General features: G+C 42.1%; 1 protein-coding gene across 1 annotated transcript in view; it reads right to left on the bottom strand.

Annotated features, from left to right (window-relative positions):
- pex7 (peroxisomal biogenesis factor 7) overlaps positions 1-9,279 on the bottom strand; it is an 84,817-nt gene extending 75,538 nt beyond the window's left edge. Inside the window, exons 1-3 of the mRNA XM_072554382.1 lie at positions 9,136-9,279; positions 3,273-3,330; positions 2,757-2,907 (exon numbers count right to left, since the gene is read on the bottom strand). Of these exons, the coding sequence (XP_072410483.1) occupies positions 2,757-2,907; positions 3,273-3,330; positions 9,136-9,259 (333 nt within the window). The 5' untranslated portion in view covers positions 9,260-9,279. The remainder of the gene's footprint in view (positions 1-2,756; positions 2,908-3,272; positions 3,331-9,135) is intronic.
- Between the last annotated feature and the right edge of the window lie 10,843 nt (positions 9,280-20,122).

Genomic DNA, 20,122 nt, shown 5'->3' with positions numbered 1-20,122 from the left:
ATCAGCAGGATGCATATAATTTGTTTATCATGTCTCTCACATATGAACAAGGAACAGGAGTAAGACTGCTCCAACACACAGTAAAATCATGGCTGATCTAATTGTGCCCTCAAATCCTCATTTCCACCTACCCCTGCTAATTTTTCACCTCATTGTTGAGCAAGACTCAATCTACCTTTGTCTTAAAAATATTCAAGGACTCAGCTTCAAACACTTGATCATGAAGGAAGGGAGTTCCAAAGACTCCCAAATAACGGAGAAAATATTTTTCCTTATGTTTTGAATAAGAAACCCCTGATTTTTAAATAGGGGCCCCATGGTTTGTCCACAGTTTACAATATGTCAATAATTATATACATGTAAATATCCCAAGGAATCTAACCTACAGTGTGAATTCTTTAGACTTTTTTTCATAGGGCTTTATATTACAGTGCTGGGAAAATCTCAGAGTTATTAGCAAATTCTATTTTATAGTTTCCTCAGCAAATCACAGTATAATTTTTCTGCTTTGCATTGCTGAGCAGTTTCACACACTACCCCCGAGTTAAGATTTTCTCTGTGTGTCATTGTGCCAGGAGGAGATATTCTGACAGTCAAAAGTGGGTCACTCATTTAAATACAAATTAAATTAAGTAGACTTCCTTCAGAAATTAACATTTGGTGATACCACTGCGCCATAAGAATCCTTGCTTAATCAGAGTGCATATCATTGAAGACAGCTGAACAGGTTGGAAGAACAATTAATAAAGGACAAAACCTGAGGGCCCTCTTGTAGCACACTGGCAATGTCCCTACCCCTGGACTGAGAGCCCTGGCTTGAAGTCCCATCTGTTCCAGAGGTGTATCTCTGAACAGGTTGATTTGAAAAATATGTTAACATTTTAGAAAGGATAAATCCTATCGAATTGACTTGAGGTTTTCTGATGAGTTTACAGAAATGAGGGCATTGATGTACATTAGATTAGATTAGATTCCCTACAGTGTGGAAACAGGCCCAACAAGTCCACACCGACCCTCTGAAGAACAACCCACCCAGACCCATTCCCCTACGTTCACCCCTGACTAATGCACCTAACACTACAGGCAAATGAGCATGTCCAATTCACCTAACCTGCACATCTTTGGACTGTGGGAGGAAACCGGAGCACCCGGAGGAAACCCATGCAGACACGGGGAGAATGTGCAAACTCCGCACAGACAGTTGCCCAAGGCGGGAATTGAACCCGGGTCCCTGGCGCTGTGAGGCAGCAGTGCTAACCACTGAGCCACCATGCCGCCCAAAGATAGCAGCAGGTTTGAAGGGAAAGTGGATAATTTATATCACAAATAGCAGCCTTTGGATTCCTCATACCCAAGTTTATGTTAACCCTTCAACGAAAGATGTGCAATTTAATCCTAGACTCCTCGCCTTTCGGCACCTACTTATCCAACATGGACCTCCAACAGTCATTTGATAAAGAACTGTTCAATAGAAGTTTCAGCAAAATTAGACTATATAGAATAAAAAGACGTTCTAAATTTTATAAATTGCGGCATAGAACACAAAAGCAAGGAAATGATGTTAAACCTGTATGAGATTAAGTCTCAGAGTATTACATGCAGTTTTGGGCACCATATATTTGGAAAAATATGAAGGTATTAAAGAGGATCCAGAAATTATTCCCAGGAATCATTGCAGAGATGAAGGACTTCAGTTACAGATTGGAGAAGCTGGAACCGTTTTCCTTGTTGAATAAAAGCTTGAGAGGAGAAGTGATCGAGGTATTCAAATCATGAGAGATCTTGACAGAGAACATAGAAAAACACTGTTTCCCTTGGTCAAAGAATTGAGACCCACAGATTTAAACTTATTAGCAAAAGAATCAATGACAACAGCAAGAAAAAATATTTTTACGCAGAGAGAGATCAGGATCTGGAATACACTAACTCAAAGAATAATGGAGGCAGCAACCAAAAGGGAACAGGATCGTTATCTATGAAGGAAGAATGTGTAGGGCTACTGGTAAAGGTTGGGGCAGTGGCGTGAGTTAGACTGTTCCCTGTAGAGGGTCATCATGGACACAACAGGCTGAGTAGCCTCTTTCAGTGCGTAACTATTCAACGATTCTGAGTTACTATTGTCTCTGTTTGTTCTTTTTAAAATGCATTTACTTTTGTCTATTTACTAAATCCCATTTATTCTCCTCTCGTTTGTTCCTCTTTACTCTCTAACTCTATATATACTCCACAACCACCGGATGAAGCAACAGCACTTCGAAAGCTAGTGCCTCCAAATAAACTTGTTGGACTATAACCTGGCGTTGTGTGATTTTTAATTTTGTCCACCCCAATCCAACACTAGCATCTCCAAATCTATATATATTTCATTTAAAGTGCATATAGCCAGTTCTTTTGACATTACTTATTGTTTATATATCATATTATTTAACTGGTTAGAAGATAACCAGTTTTGCAAAATGTCACCACAAGATCCCAAACAGTGCACCATTATTGGATCACATTCAGCCGTTTGCAATTCATAAATACTGCAAAGTCAATATTGAGCAGAAAAGTCCAACTAACATCATTCATGGCCAAGCTTGCCATTGATGCAATATCTGGTCCAGTAAACTCTGACAAATAACATAAAACTTCTGAATAACAAGTCAAACGGTTGGCAATCAAAAATCTGAATCAATTAAATTTGCCGAATTAAGGCTACAATTCATTCAGAAAGGGAATTTACTATATAAATTTGACAAGCAACTTTTGTTTACCTCTTGAGAGTGCTCTTTGAAGACCTGTAATGGTCCAGTAGGGTTTGCAGTGTCCCAGATCTGCAGAGACCCATCTCCACTACCAGTGACCAGGACATGCTCATTGTTCTCACTCCAAGTAACGTCAAAAAGGCTATCATTCCAGTCAAAACTAGACAGGAGAAAAACTTTTTTAAAATTAATTTACAAATCTATTTTCTAAAATGAGTGCATAATGTCCACTGCATAATGGATAGGGAGACTTTCTGCTGCTCGAAATCTAAGGATTAAATGACAGTTATAAATAAATAGATGCTTTATTCATTTTCATACCACTTGTCATTATTAGCATCACAAACTTAGTATTAGAATTAGATTTTTTTTTAAAAAAGGAACAGAATACATACAATAAAAAATCAAATTACCATACCCTGCACATTTCAAAAGCCCAACTTTACTCAGCTTTTTTCTGCTAATACTTCATGACAATATTTGATATTAGAGAAAACAAAAGGCTGCTTGTTCATTTTACAGTACCTCCTGAAAGGGATAATTCCAGCCTCTGTCTGTTCCAGCACTACTAACGTTCCACAGCCTGAAAAGTAATGCATACAAAACGTATCAAGCAATAAAAGTCAAGAAAATCTTTTTTTTAAGCAGTTAGCAAATGCACAAATTCCAAGAGGTTATTTGTTACTCGAAGATGTTAATCTGCTCTATTAATTTCATTCACTTAATTCCATGTTCTTTTTTATTAGCAGGACAGCAGCACTTCACATACAGCACAACTAATTACAAGGGCAGAATCAAAGTGATCACATAATCACTGAAATCTTGATAAAATAACTTAAATTCAAATTTGCAGGAATTATACAATTGCATTATACAGCCAATTTGGAGTTATTCTATAGTTCAAAAGATAGTAACAAAACATTTTCAGAATCATTTCATATGATAAGTAACTAAATGCAGATCAGGCATGCACATTTATGAAAAACAGCAGAATTTACTGCAATCTACCCAAGTTATCAGTATGTTACAGCCAAATCCATAAAACCCTCAAATAGTATTGACTAGTTTCATTTCAGGCAGCTGCTCTACCATAACTTCAACACCAAACAGAGTAATTCCTCTCTCTTCAAAATAGGATTTTCTGAAAACTGCATCTTAGTTTCTTTCAGCTGCAGCACACTCACAACTAAGAATGTAAAAATGTTTGCTCAGCTATTCCTTCAGAGTCTCCACCAATGCATGCCACAAAGATATCACCTGCAAAGAGATGAGCCTTAGCTATCAGAAGTCACCAAGATGAAAGACACTTGCATAGTAATGGGATGGGATGAATTTCAACTACATTGATAGACTCACAGATATCTCGGTGTTACATCCATTTTTCAAACAAAACCATTCAGAAAATAAACTCCATATTAACCCGACTCAGTTAAATGAATTGGGTAGGACTGAACATTTCATCCAATTTCACCCTTCTGGGGAGAGTTAGTTTTCGGCATAAATACCCAAAATATTAGGTAGCTGTGCTTTATGACTTCAACTGCCTAGTTTAGATTCTCTTTTAGATCCCATTTTTCTTGGATATTTTTCCTTTATTTGTTACTACGGGATACTGTCCACTTCATCCTTTCCAGATACCACCTGGTAGAATATCACAACAACTATTAGTACTTCCACTGAAGATGCTCTGCTCAGATGTCTTTATCAGCATCACTGGGGAGCAGAAGTGCTTATGCTTCAAAACTGCAGCTCAGCGAATCCAATGTATTCACATATAATCAAAAATGGTGTCTCTATATTGCAGACTACTGCCCAAATCTTCTTTTGTAGAGTTACAGAGGCATACAGCACAGGAACAGACCCTTCAGCCCAACTTGTCCATGCCATCCAGGTTTCCTAACTGGAGTTGTCCCATTTGACTGCATTTGGCCCATATCCCTCGAAACCTTTCCTATTCATGTACCTGTCCATGTCTTTTATTCAAAAGGTGTAACATATGAAAATGACAAAGATCACCTCAGTAGTTTGAGTATTATTTGCTCAGCAAGGGGTGCCTGGAAAAATAATAGGAGTGCAGATATTTTTTAATCAACCTTCTGATATATAGTATTATAACATATCTGGATCAGAGAGGATTGAACCTGGATCTTCTAGCCCAAAGGTAGGGACACCATCACTGTACCACAAGATCCTTATACTCGCTGTCATAGACTCAGAGGTATACAGCATGCAAACAGACCCTTCATTCCAACTCATCCATGCCAACCAGATATTCTAAACTAATCTAGTCCCATTTGGCAGCCTTTGGCCCATATTCCTCTAAACCCTTCCTATTCATATACCCATCCAGATGCCTCTTAAATGTTGTAATTGTACCAGTCTCCACCACTTCCACTGTCAGCTCATTCCATACAAGCACCACCATTCGCGTGAAAACATTGCCCCTTAACTCCCTTTTAAATTTTTTCTCTCATCCTAAACCTATTTCCTCTAGTACTGGACTCCCTCATCACAGGGAAAAGACCTTGTATATTTACCCTATCCATGCCCCTCATGATTTTGTGCATACTATACTTACATTGTACACTTAACCTTTGACAGCAGTTTGAAATTTCAGAATAAAGTAACTGACTGCTGTGAATAGGGGGTGTGGTTTGCCTTTCTCGGACAGTTCTGCACTAGGAAAGAACTGTCAGGATGGAAGTACAACTCTGCATTTCAGAGAGAGCCCTCGGCGGAATCTCCTCGGAGAAATGCAGATCTCTCTTCTACAGTCTATATGGCCCAATAAGTGACAGAGAGTTTAAGGAATTCAATGAACAGTATGGGTCCAATGTCAGCACATTACCTTTGGGTACACGAGTTACAGAAAGGTATGTCCAGATGGTCAAGAGAACTTTCACAAAATGCCAAGGGGTAAAGGAACATCGTTGTCTATTGTCATTCGGATCTATATCTTTCATGGCCATCATGAAAATTGCCTACAGAGCTGTTCACTGGAATAAAGTATGACAACTTCATGGAGCAAGATACCCCCTCTAAATGAGTCGAAGGAATAAAGGCAACAACTCACAGATACACAAGAGAGGGTGGTCAAAGCTTCAACAGGTATGCCTAAGCCCTACCTGAGTTGTTGAAAAGGACAAACGTTAAGTGTTCAAGTTCCAGTCACAAAAATCTGAACACCCAACAAACATCGTCAGTGAAGTCTCAACTCCAAGCCCATAAGTTGTTGAAATTGAAACTGGTAACCAAATTAGAAGGAACAGAGCCCATAACCCACCCAAACCTGAGCTGGGAAAGCAGAAAAGATCATCAACAATACCAGCAACACCAACATGGTCACCAACTAGTGACACAACATCAACATCAAGCATGACTGTTCCAATACCAGAACCAATGCCCATAATACCAGTGTAGTGGGATATGTCACCACTGACAGCAGCGAGCCCCAAGTCTATAAATTGAAAACATTATGTTCTAAAAACCAAGCAATGCTGTGAACAATATTCTAAGAAAAATGTTAAGAGTTCACTTATTGATTTATTTTTGTAATTAATAAGGTTTAAGATTATCAAATTATATTGTGCATGCGTTTAGTGACGAAAAGCGTTTTGTCTCTTTAAGTACCAAAACTGTGATGAAGGGTTGAAAAGTTATAGAGTCATACACCAGGAAAACAGACCCTCCCATCCAACCCATCTGCATCAACTAGACATCCAAATTTAACCTGGTTGCATTTGACAGGATCTGGCCCATAACCCTCTAAACCCTTCCTATTTATATACACAACCAGATGCCTTTAAATGTTGTAAATGTACCCACACCTTCTTGCCCGTCTTTTCCACTGGTGTTGCCACTTTCAGGAAACTCTGGATTCCTAGGCCATGATCCCTCTGTTTGTCAATGCTGCTAAGGGTTCCACCATTTACTGCATACTCCCCCGCCCACCCGCACCCCCCCGCCACCACCACCGCCCCGCCCCCCCCTCCCCCGCCACCTCCCCACCACTGCCCCCGCCGCTCCCCACCTCCTCCACATGACCTTTCCAAATTGTCCTCTCAACAACTTAACCTCATTGCCAATGACGGATCTTCTCCATCAACTGCCCATCACTGTCACTTGAAACCTAGAGTGAGACTTGAACCAGCAACCTTAGATCAAGACACAAAGATGCTGTAACTGAATCAAGGCCGAAACCTACTTAATGTTGGAAGCTACCTTTAAAAGACAAGGTTTTGAAATAAAGTCTACTATATAGACAGTGCTCTCAAAATATAGTGTCTCAGTATTATCAACTCAGCTTTTTCACAAAAGCGTGAGGTTTCTGAAACGTTATTTCAGGAGTTTGCATACATTTGTGAAATCTTGCTTTGTCTTAAAGAACAAATGGCTTCATAACTGCTGCACATCTAAATCACTGTTCTCTTTAGACATTTGTCACTCCATTTATTTCCATTAAATCAAACTTCTGAAGTACTGTTTATTTAGAATTTATTGTCATGATTGTAACAAAGTCAGCCAGTTGGACTTTACAGAATAAGAGTTCCCTGATTGGGGCTGTTAATCTGATCCAATCAAGGAGCCGTGGCTGACAAATAAAAACAGTGCCAGAGATTCTGACACTGGGTGCTGATTCTGATGAGGCTTTGCCAGCATCAAGGACTTCCCACATGTAAATAGATCATACAAACCCTACGTTGTGGAAACAAGCCATTCAGCCCAACAAGTCCACACCAACCCTCCAAGGAATAACCCACCCAGAACCATTCCCCTACCCTATATTTACTCCTGACTAACGCATCTAACCTACACATTCCTGAACAGTATGGGTAATTTAGCACAACCAATTCACCTAACCTGTATATCTTTGCACTGTGGGAGGAAACTGGAGCACCCAGAAGAAACCCACATAGACACAGGGAGAATGTGCAAACTCCATGCAGGCTGGCTGGAATCGAACCCAGGTCCCTGGTGCTATGAGGCAGCAGTGCTATATACTGAGCCACAGTGCCGCCCCAAGGGTAACTTAATGAAGAGATACTGGACTCCGTGAAGTTATTTCAGTTCTCCAACAAAATTGTTTACAGTTTTGTTCAGGCAAATTTGTGAGGGGAATCCAAATTAGGTATGCACATTTGGTAGTCAGTATTTACATATGACATTGCCAATGAATGTTTTTTTGGTCTGGACTTGGGGTTGCCATAAGAATCCAAAAGTGACTAAAATGACTGTCACAGGTTGGGGATTATATGCACTTACAGTTCAATCGGCTAACCTAATATTTCAAAAGACATTGTACGTCAAGAAACCAAGTTCATGGAACCAAAACAAAAGACCCCAGAAGATCTAGAATGAATGGAAAGTTAAAACCAAAATGTGCTGAACTTGTATATCATGCCATATGTTTGGTCAGTGAAATGTCTAGTATTAATCTTTTTTGCCACAAAAAAATCTTTACTTTGCATTCTGAATTAGTAAACGAGATTATTCTACCAGAGTTTCATTACTCTGGGGTTTAGTGTACAGTCCTAATTCCTAAAGAAAATACACTGTAAAAGTCTCTTCATTTACAAAAGGAGATAGTTAATATTTAGTTTCAGAAAAAATAATAATTTGAATAACTTTAGTTAAAGAGGCATAAAAATGTCTTTCATCGTGCAATATTATTTCTAAAGAGCTAGGAATGGTCTATATCCTCATGGTTTGGAGGTGCCGATGTTCGACTGGGGTGTACAAAGTTGAAAATCACACAACACCAGTTTATACTCCAACAGGTTTATTTGGAAGTACTAGCTTTCTGAGCGCTGCCGAGTAACAATGTCAATCTATTCGTCCACCATCCCCATGGCGAGTAACAAGAAACACCTCATAAAGCTCCAACATCTGAGTAAAACACGCTGACTTGTTGGAATCAGTAATTTAATAAAGAAATTCACATAGCTGTGTTCCCAAAATGAACCCTGTTATTCGTTTAATGCCGTTTTAATCAAACGTTTGTAACAGAATTATTTGAAAGCGAAATAAAACACAGAACTGCAGATGCTGAAAACTGAAACAAAACAGAAAACGCTGGAGAAACTCATTACTATTTTCATCTCTAATAATGACATAGTATGCAAAAATGCAAAATAATATTCTTCGGCAGTGCATTAATATTGCCAATTAATATGGCCTATCAAATTCCATTATGGTACTTCTGAATTGACTGCTCATTCTTGATGTGAAAATGTCATCTGTGTTTGAACGTTTCCTCAACTCTTAACTTACAATTCCACCTACTAAACGACGTGAGACAGCGTAGGTCACAGACGCATCGAGCATTTCCCTGACAGTTGAGTTAAGACACAAACGAGCTCGTTCTCCCATACACTGCCCAGCACAGTACCTGCTATTCCATAGTATTGAGAGGTAGCGCAGGCCAGCCTGGAGGGGAAATAAGGAGAGAGCTCCACGGCATAACCGTGTCGTGCAGGCACCCGGAAGGTTTTAACTAAGGCACTGTCCACCATTCTCACGATGAACTGTCCAAAGTTAGTCGTCAGCCACGGAATTCCTACTCCATCTCTCCAGGCCCTTGACCTGCGGAAGGGGAGGAGACTAGACGCCCTGGACAGAAGGCCGCATGATGCGCTTACCCGGAAATGTTGTGAAGCCCGAGCCTTCGGGGGCCGCGAGCGCTGGAGGGGAATGGGACCCGAGCCCGGGGGCCGCGAGCGCTGGAGGGGAATGGGACCCGAGCCCGGGGGCCGCGAGCGCTGGAGGGGAATGGGACCCGAGCCCGGGGGCCGCGAGCGCTGGAGGGGAATGGAACCCGAGCCCGGGGGCCGCGAGCGCTGGAGGGGAATGGAACCCGAGCCCTCGGGGGTCGCGAGCGCTGGAGGGGAATGGAACCCGAGCCCGGGGGCCGCGAGCGCTGGAGGGGAATGGAACCCGAGCCCTCGGGGGTCGCGAGCGCTGGAGGGGAATGGAACCCGAGCCCGAGGGCCGCGAGCGCTGGAGGGGAATGGAACCCGAGCCCGGGGGCCGCGAGCGCTGGAGGGGAATGGAACCCGAGCCCGGGGGCCGCGAGCAGGAAGTAGAAGCTGATACCGCAGCTGCGGAACAAGCTGGCAACCAGCACGATTAGCTTTCCACTGACTAAAAGAAAACAAAAGGTGCTGTTTAGCTAATCATGGCAGCAGGTACTGAGAGTTTGTCGCAACAGTTATTTCAAACGAAAGAAAACACTGTCAAGTGTCATTCATCCGGAAGCAAAATAACATTTATTGTAAAGTAGGAGTGAGGGTGAACTACCAAGCACAATAAAAGCAAAATGCTCCCTCAGTGGAGGGCTCTCTCCGCGGGAGTCCTCTCCCTCTCTCTCAGGGATATGGGGTGGAAGGTGCTGCATGCAGCGGTCCCCTGCAACCGCAGATTGCGATGGTTTACCGACTCTCAGCCAAATGGCTTGTTCTGTGGTGCTGTGGAGTCCGTGGATCATGTATATTTACAGGGTATTTACATGTGGATATTTACAGTCCCTTTCTGATTTGCCTTAAATCCTTCTGTTTTTGGTTGCACTTCAATCCCACGCTCCTGATCTTTGAGCACCCCATGCGGAGGAGGAAGGCTAGGTCAGAGGACCTCGTGGGTCTGGCCATAGACAGTTCCAGGCAGCGGGCAGTGGAGGGGTAGTTATGGCCAATTGCCTGTCCCTCTTCTGTGGTTATGTTAGAGCACAGGCGTCCCTGGCGAAGGAGCACGTGGTCTCCACCAACACCCTGAAAGATTTTCAGGAAGAGGTGGGCATCCCAGGGAGTGGAGTATATTATTTCCTTCTCCAACTCTATTTTGATTTAATCCCTGCCCACCCCTTCACTGTTTGATCACGCAGCAATGCCCTCTGAGAAGGGCACTGCTTGTCACTGGCCACCCTGGTGTTTCCTTTCTTCCTGGTGGTGGAAATTGAATAACAATTTGTACACTGTCTCTCACACCTGTACGCACACAACATGGGTGCTGGGGAAAATATAAGCACTACCGCAATTAGGCGGTAATGTGGGGGTAAAGAAATAAGAAAAAAAAACTAGGGGATTCAGAGTCTCCTCTGTTTCAGGCACTGACTCTGTGCTGACTGAAAAAAAATTTATAAAAGCAATATACTACAGGTGCTGAAAATACACTGCAGGTGAGGCAGAGTTAATGTTTGGCTCATAGAGATGTACAGCATCCACCACTTCCTCTGGCAGCTCATTCCATACACGTACCACATCTGTGTCAAAATGTTGCCCCGTGGGTCTCTTTTATATCTTTCCGTTCTCACCCTAAACCTATGCCCTCTAGCTCTGGACCCCAGGGAAAAGACTTTCTCTATTTATCCTATCCATGCCCCTCAATTTTGTAAACCTCTATAAGGTTACCGCTCAGCCTCCGACACTCCAGGGAATGCTCCATTTCTTCCTAAGCCACTCCCAGGCAACATCAAATACTGAATATTGTTCACCATTTCCAAATCCCTTCCTAACTACATACCAAACCTCGCTACACTTGTAGTAAAAACAAAGTGATGAAGAAACTCAGCAGATTCCCAAGCATCTGTGGAGAGAAGAGTTATATCGGACTCTAAACTTATCTTTATTTCTCTCCCCCAGATGCTGCTGGACCTGCTAAGTTTCTCTAGTTCCTACTATTTTTATTTCACATTTCAAGCATATGCGGTATTTTGCTTTTATTCCTTTCTACTGAGTTTATGCTGACTGACCATGTCTGAGCATTGAATCTCAAAATTACTGCCCAGAAATAGAGCCACTACTAATCCACACTTTAAAAACCTAGTCACCTCGATGAGAGGTGGTTTTATTGAAACATTGAATTCTAAGAGGATTTCAATCTACAATGAGGGGTCCCAGTTTCAAAATAATGTTCTCCCATATGTCACTATCCCTGATCAAAGCACCAATGTTTTGTAACTATCTGATTCCGGACCAACTTTTATTTTTGAAAGTAAACAAAATGAGAGATCCATTGGATTTACTAAAAGAAAACCATACAATTCCATTGTTTTGAACAAAGTACAGTAATATTTACTATAGAACATTAAAACAGTAATTCAATCTACAATACATGCACAAGTTATTTCTTACACCTGGAATTGAAACAGTGGTAAAAGTCTGATGGACACACCACAGCACATATCAAATAGCAGAGGCAAGGGGATGGCTGTGGGTGGGATGCTGTCTGGAGGGTTAGATTGTACTTGAGCCAAATGACCACTTCCACACTGTAGGAATTCTATGATTCTAAAACAACTTCAATTCTGCTTCTACCCTGATCAATTGATCATCTCTTCCTGAGGCCTCATTTACCATTGAATAACTGTCATCTGCTTGAACATAGGGTTTCCCTCAGAATTACCAAAACCAGTTCCCAGGTACTGACCTCATTAATAGCTAGCTTCTGTTACCGTCTTAAACACAATGTTCTTCCCAGGGTCAATGTATCTGTTCAAACCCTCTTAATTCAGAATCTGCCTGCAATTAGCTTCCAGACCTGGTTTCAAAAACTCATTTGGTCTGTTTTGTTTCCTTTGACCACAAGCTGTCCCTAAGTCCATTCCAACCCAGTTAATAACTCCAAACCAAAACTGATAAATGAATAAAAATAATGAAAAATCAGTGAGCGTTCTAACACTCCTCAGATACTGAAGCAGTTCACTCCAAATGCAGCAAGACTGGGATAATATCAATGTTTGGACTGACAAGTGGCATACAACATTCACATCACATAAATTCCAAGCAATGACCATCTCCAACAAGAGAGAATCCAGCCATCACTCTCTGATAATCAATGACACTATCACTGAATCCTCTACTATCAGCATCCTGGGAGCTTACCATTGACCAGAAACTGAACTTGATTCACCGTAACAATACTGTGGTTGCCTGTTATTGAGCAGGTCGAACTCCAGGAATCGTACAAGTAACTCAGCTCCTAATTCCTCAAAGTGTATTCTCCATGTACAGGGACATAGCAAAATACTGCCAACTTGGCTGGATGGATGGAGCTCCAACAACACTCGAGTAGGCACCTCGACTGGAGAACTCCAAGATGGAGGACAGGAAAAATTTCTGGCTGTAACAGCTGCTCCTTTTCTGAAGTAATTTAGGTGCTGGAGGTGATTTCCTCGAATTCCTGTTTTATATGCTGTTACATTGTTTTGGAACTTTGGAAAAAAAAGTCAAAACAACAGCAGTTTTAAAAGGCAGAAAACAGACAAAGGAAGCACATGGTGAGGTCATTGCAGGAGAGAGAAAGAACCTGCACAGTTACTGCCTTTGCTGTTTTGAATTCAAGTATCGCTGAACATCGGAGTGCATCTGGGAAAATTAATGAATAGTGAAATTCACAACTGATCTTGGAGGAACTGTTGGGCAAAGTTCACAGCACAGAAGCAGATAAGTTAATTGTTGTTTTAAGTGTGGCCTGCAGACAATCTGCAGTAGTGAGTAGAGTGGGTTCTTTCTTGATTTATATGTTTTTGGAGATAGGTCTTTTGATTAAATTTAAAATATAAGCCATAACTATTAATTTAACCTGGAGCAGTAGTTGTAGAGGAATAAGACGGTGTTATGTTCTGGGTCTGTAGATTGTGAAAAAACAAAAATGGCCTTTAGTAGAGTGATATGTGCTTCTTGTCAGATGTAGGTGTTTAAAGAGAGTTTAAGGGTTACTGTGGATTATATCTGCAATAAACGTAGTTGGTTGTGAATCTAATCAGATTGAATGGATCGGTTGGAGAGACAGAAGCAACGAGGAATTTGCAACAGCAACAGAATGTGATGGATGGCACTTATAGGAAAGGGGGAAAGTCTCAGGGACAGTCACATAGATGGGTTAACTCCAGGAAAGGTAAGAGAGGTAGGCAGCTAGTGCAGGAGCTTTTTGTGGATATACCCATTTCAAACAGGTATGCTGTTTTGGAAAATGAAGGGGGTGATGGGTTCTCAGGGGAATGTAGCATGAACAGCCAAGTTTCTGGTATTGAGACTGGCTCTAATGCAATGAAGGGTACGTCGGGTTCCAAGAGATCAATTGTGAGGGGATTCTCCAATCTGAGGTACAGACAGCCATTTCTGTGGCCAGCAGCGAAAAAGCAGAATTTTGTATTGCTTCCCTGGTGCCAGGATCAAGGATGTCTCAGAGAGGGTGCAGTATGTTCTCACAGGGGAGAGGGCCCAACAGGAGGTCACTGTACACATTGGAACCAATGACATAGGAAGGAAAAAGGTTGAGATTCTGAAGGGAGATTACAGAAAGTCAGGCAGAAATTTAAAAAGGAGGTCCTCATGAGTAGTAATATCTGGATTACTTCTGGTGCTACGAGCTAGTGAAGGCAGGAATAGGAGGATCGAGCAGATGAATGCATGGCTGAGGAGCTGGTGTATGGGAGAAGGATTCACATTTTTGGATCATTGGAATCTCTTTTGGGGTCAAAGTGACCTGTACAAGAAGGATGGATTGCACCTAAATTGGAAGGGGACTAATATCCTGGCAGGGAGACTTGCTAGAACTGCTTGGGAGGATTTAAACTAATAAGGTGGGGGTGTGGGACCCAGGAAGATAGTGAGGAAAGAGATCAATCTGAGACTGGTACTGTTGAGAACAGAAGAGAGTCAAACAATCATGGCAGACAGGGACAAGGTAGGACTAATAAATTAAACTGCATTTATTTCAATGCAAGGGGCCTAACAGGGAAGGCAGATGAACTCAGGGCATGGTTAGGAACACGGGAGTGGGATATCATAGCAATTACAGAAACATGGCACAGGGATGGACAGGACTGGCAGCTTAATGTTCCAGGATACAAATGCTACAGGAAGGATCGAAAGGGAGGCAAGAGAGGAGGGGGTGTGACATTTTTGATAAGGGATAGCTTTACAGCTGCACTGAGGAAGGATATTCCTGGAAATACATCCATGGAAGTTATTTGGGTGGAACTGAGAAATAAGAAAGAGATGATCACCTTATTGGCATTGTATTATAGACCCCTTAATAGTCAGAGGGAAATTGAGAAACAAACTTGTAAGGAGATCTCAGCTGTCTGTAAGAATAATAGGGTGGTTATGGTAGGGGATTTTAACTTTCCAAACATAGACTGGGACTGCCATAGTGTTAAGGGTTTACATGGAGAGGAATTTCTTAAGTGTATTCAAGACAATTTTCTGACTTGGTATGTGGATGTACCTACCGAAGAAGGTGCAAAACTTGACCTACTCTTGGGAAATAAGGCAGGGCAAGTGACTGAGGTTTCAGTAGAGGAGCAATTTGGGGCCAGCGACCATAATTCTATTAGTTTTAAAATAGTGATGGAAAAGGATAGACCAGATCTAAAAGTTGAAGTTCTAAATTGGAGGAAGGCCAATTTTGACGGTATTAGGCAAGAACTTTCAAAAGCTGATTGGAGGCAGATGTTCGCAGGTAAAGGGCCAGCTGGAAAATAGGAAGCCTTCAGACATGAGATAATGAGAATCCAGAGAAAGTATATTTCTGTAAGGGTGAAAGGAAAGACTGGTAGGTATAGAGAATGCTGGATGACTAAAGAAATTGAGGGTTTGGTTAAGAAAAAGAAGGAAGCATATGTAAGATATGGACAGGATAGATTGAGTGAATCCTTAGAAGAGTAAAAAGGCAGTAGGAGTATACTTAAGAGGGAAGTCAGGAGGGCAAAAAGGGGACATGAGATAGCTTTGGCAAATAGAATTCTGGAGAATCCAAAGAGTTTTTACAAATACATTAAGGACAAAAGGGTAACTAGGGACAGAATAGGGTCCCTCAAAGATCAGCAAGGTGGCCTTTGTGTGGATCCTCAGGAGATGGGGGAGATACTAAATGAGTATTTTGAATCAGTATTTACTGTGGAAAAGGATACAGAAGATACAGACTGTAGGGAAATAGATGGTGACATCTTGCAATATGTCCATATTACAGAGGAGGAAGTGCTGGATGTTTTGAAATGGGTAAAGGTAGATAAATCCTCAGGACCTGATCAGGTGTGACCTAGAACTCTGTGGGAAGCTAGAGAAGTGATTGCTGGACCTCTTGCTGAGATATTTGTATCATCGATAGTCACAGGTGAGGTGCCGGAAGACTGGAGGTTGGCTAATGTGGTCCCACTGTTTGAGAAAGGTGGTAAGGGGGGGGGGGGGGGGGGGGGGGGATCTAAGATGGCGGCGATGTGAGAAGATCACACTGCAGAGCTTCACATCGCAGCAAGAGCAGGTCGGTCCTTTAACCCGCCCCAACCCAGGTCATCTGGATTTCTTGGGGCATTGAAAAGATTGTGGTGCCCCAAGAAACATTTAAAAATTGACTTACCTGTATTTTCAGCTGTCCAGAAATGCCTAAAAAGGGAGGAGGAGCATCTGAGGCCGGGCCTGCAGCAGCCTCAGAGCAGATTACTCTCCAGGGCCTGGTGAACCAGCTCTTGAAATCTCACGAGATGTTGGGGGAACAGATTGAAGAGAAGCTGGCTCCAGTCTCTCATGCTGCATAAGCATGAGCAGCAGCTGGGAGACCTGGAGAAGAGGACAGATGAGGTAGAGCACAGGGCCACAGAGGTGGAAGCTGATGCCAGTTCTTTCAAGGAAGAGATCCAAGCCCTGAAGACACAGGTTTGTAATTTGCATGACCAAGTGGATGATCTTGAAAACAGGGGCAGGAGAAAAGACATTCAGATCATCGGTCTGCCTGAGGGTAAGGAAGGTGATTGACCTGCGGAATTTGTTGAAGATTGGCTTCCGAAATTCCTTGACTTGGAGACTGGCATGAGAGGGCTCACCAGGTTGCAGCACAGAGGTCGGGCCTGGGTCAATGCCCTCGTCCTTTCCTGTGCAGTTCCATCATTACCGGGATAAGGAGAGAGTCATGGAGGCTTCCAGACTCCAGGGGATGAATCCAAAGGCCCTAATTTACGAGGGGTCTAAGATCATGTTTTTTCAGGACTTTTCAGCGGTGGTGATCCAGAAATGAAAATCATATGATGGTGTCAAGAGAAGATTGAAGGAGCTTGGGATTCAGTACTCCCTGAGATATCTGGCAGTGCTTCGGATCACCTTAGATGGATCCATACATCTGTTTGACACATCGGAGAAGGCAAGAGACTTTGTGGACAAACTAACCTAATTTAAACAATTGTAGTATGTATAAATATTGCTGCTTGGGTGTGCATTTATCATTCTGTAAAAGAAATGGAGGAAATCCAGTTGGAGCTTTGTTTTTCCCCCTTTTTTTGCCTCTATTGATAATAACTTGGTTCAAACTATGTTTGGTGGTGGTTAAGATGTACATTAAAAATTTCTAAGTTAGGACATACCAAAGGATGGATGGGGTATTTATTCCCCCTTTTTAAATAAAAGAATGTTTTTTTATTGATATTGATATTCTATGGGGTGTTTATTCTTTTTAGCTTATGCTTGCCATGTGGCTCTAGCTGGGAGAAGTGAAGGTTGTTGAGGTGGTTGAGATGCCTATTTATGGGCAATTCAGGACGGGTAGTTGCCCCCTCCGGGCAGGGGGTGAGTTCCCCTACTCAGTGGTATTGGCGCTTTATATGTTGGTTTGTTTTCTGTTTTTGTTCTTTTCTATTTTTAATAATTTTGTATGTTTGTTAAATGTAGTGGTTTTAGTTTATGTAGTTTTATATTTGGTGGACCATGCGACACTAAGGCTCAGCAGTTTGTGGTTCAGGTTCTTCCTCTCTGGAATTTAAATGTAATTGCAGAAGATTATGGCTAATGATTTGATTAAATGGGGTACCTGGAATATCAAGGGAAGTCACTCACCATTAAGAGGAAGAAGGTACTCTTGAGTCCTTGAAAGGAGAAGGTGGATATTGCTTTGTTACAGGAGACACAGTTGGAATGACAAGGAGCATCTGAAATTACATCAGAATGGCTTTGATGGAGTTTATTTTTCATCATAAGATGGATGAAAATAAGATGGATGAGCTTGAGGCTCTTTTGGAAATTGGCAGATATGATATTGTGGGGATAACTGACACAGGGCCTGGGAAATGAATATTCAAGGCTACATGTGCTATCGTAAGGACAGACTGATGGGCAGAGAGGGTGGGGTGGCCATGTTGGTAAGGGATGATATTCAGTCCCTTGCGCGGGGGGACCTAGAATCAGGGGATGTAGAGTCAGTGTGGATAGAGCTGAGAAATGCTAAGGGTAAAAAGACCCTCTTGGGAGTTACCTACAGGCCCCCAAACAGTAGTCTGGATATCAGCTGTAAGTTAAATCAGGAGCTGAAATTGGCCTGTCACAAAGATGTTACTACAGTTGTTATGGGGGATTTCAACATGCAGGTAGACTGGGAGGATCAGGATGGTATTGGACCGCAAGAAAGAGATTTTGTGGAGTGCCTCAGAGATGGATTCTTAGAACAGCTGGTGCTGGAGCCGACCAGGGAGAAGACAATTCTGGATCTGGTATTGTGTAACGAACCAGAATTGGTCAGAGACCTCAAAGTGAAGAAGCCATTGGAAAGTAGTGACCATAATACAATAAGGTTCAATCTGCAATTTGAGAGGGAGAGGGTACAATCGGAAGTGACAATATTTCTGTTGAATAAAGGGAACTATGGAGCTATGAGGGAGGAGCTGGCCAAAGTTCAATGGTGTAATACTTTCGCAGGGATGACAGTGGAGAAACAATGGCGGATATTTCTGTGTATAATGCAGAAGTTGCAGGATCAGTTCATTCCAAAAAGGAAGAAAGATCCTAGGAGGAGGCATGGGTGGCCGTGGCTGACGAAGGAAGTTAAGAAACATATAAAGTTAAAAGAGAAAAAGTATAACATAGCAAAGGTAAGTGGGAAAACAGAGGACTGGGAAGCTTTTAAAGAACAACAGAGGATTACTAAGAAGGAAATACGCAGAGAAAAAATGAGGTAAGAAGGTAAACTGGCCAATAATATAAAGGAGGTTAGTAAAAGTTTTTTTAGGTATGTGAAAGGCAAAAAAATGGTTCAGACTAAATTTGGGCCCTTGAAGACAGAAACAGGGGAATATATTACGGGGAACAAAGAAATGGCAGAAGAATTGAATTGGTACTTCAGATCTGTGTTCACTGGAGAAGACACAAACAATCTCCCTGAGGTAACAGTGGCTGAAGGACCTGAACTGAAGGGAATTTATATTTGCCAGGAATTGGTGTTGGAGAGACTGTTAGATCTGAAGGTTGATAAGTCCCCAGGGCCTGATGGTCTACATCCCAGGGTACTGAAGGAGGTGGCTCGAGAAATTGTGGATGCGTTGGTGATTATTTTCCAGAGTTTGATAGATTCGGGATCAGTTCCTGTGGATTGGAGGGTGGCTAATGTTGTACCACTTTTTAAGAAAGGTGGGAGAGAGAAAACAGGAAATTATAGACCAGTTAGTCTGACCTCAGTGGTGGGAAAGATGCTGGAGTCTATTATAAAGTATGAAATTACAACACATCTGGATAGTAGTAACAGGATAGGTCAGAGTCAGCATGGATTTATGAAGGGGAAATCATGCTTGACTAACCTTCTGGAATATTTTTAGGGTGTAACTGTGAAGATGGACGAGGGAGATCCTGTAGATGTAGTGTACCTGGACTTTCAGAAAGCTTTTGATAAAGTCCCACATAGGAGGTTAGTGAGCAAAATTAGGGCGCATGGTATTGGGGGCAAAGTACTAACTTGGATTGAAAGTTGGTTGGCTGATAGGAAACAAAGAGTAATGGTAAACGGCTCCATTTCAGAATACCAGTGGGGTACTGAAGGGATCAGTACTGGGACCACAGCTTTTTACAATATATGTTAATGATATAGAATGTATTAGCAATAACATTAGCAAATTTGCTGATGATATTAAGCTGGGTGGCAGGGTGAAATGTGATGAGGATGTTAGGAGATTACAGGGTGACCTGGACAAGTTAGGTGAGTGGTCAGATGCATGGCCGATGCAGTTTAATGTGGATAAATGTATGGTTATCCACTTTGGTGGCAAGAACAGCAAGGCAGATTATTACCTAAATGGAATCAATTTTGGTAAATGGGCAGTACAGAGAGATTGGACTGTTCTTGTACACCAGTCAATGAAGGTAAGCATGCAGGTACAGCAAGTAGTGAAGAAGGCTAATAGCATACCGGCCTTCATAACAAGAGGGATTGAGTATAGAAGCAAAGAGGTTCTTCTGCAGCTGTACAGGGCCCTGGTGAGACCACACCTGGAGTACTGTGTGCAGTTCTTGTCTCCAAATTTGAGGAAAGACATTCTAGCTATTGAGGGTGTGCAGCGTAGGTTCATGAGTTCAATTCCTGGAATGGCAGGATTACCTTACACTGAAAGACTGGAGCGACTGGGC

The sequence above is a fragment of the Chiloscyllium punctatum genome, chromosome 3 (assembly GCF_047496795.1).
Source record: "Chiloscyllium punctatum isolate Juve2018m chromosome 3, sChiPun1.3, whole genome shotgun sequence".
Taxonomy (NCBI): Eukaryota; Metazoa; Chordata; class Chondrichthyes; order Orectolobiformes; family Hemiscylliidae; genus Chiloscyllium; species Chiloscyllium punctatum.
Note: the sequence above shows the minus strand (reverse complement) of the source record. Positions and strands in the feature narration are given on the sequence as shown.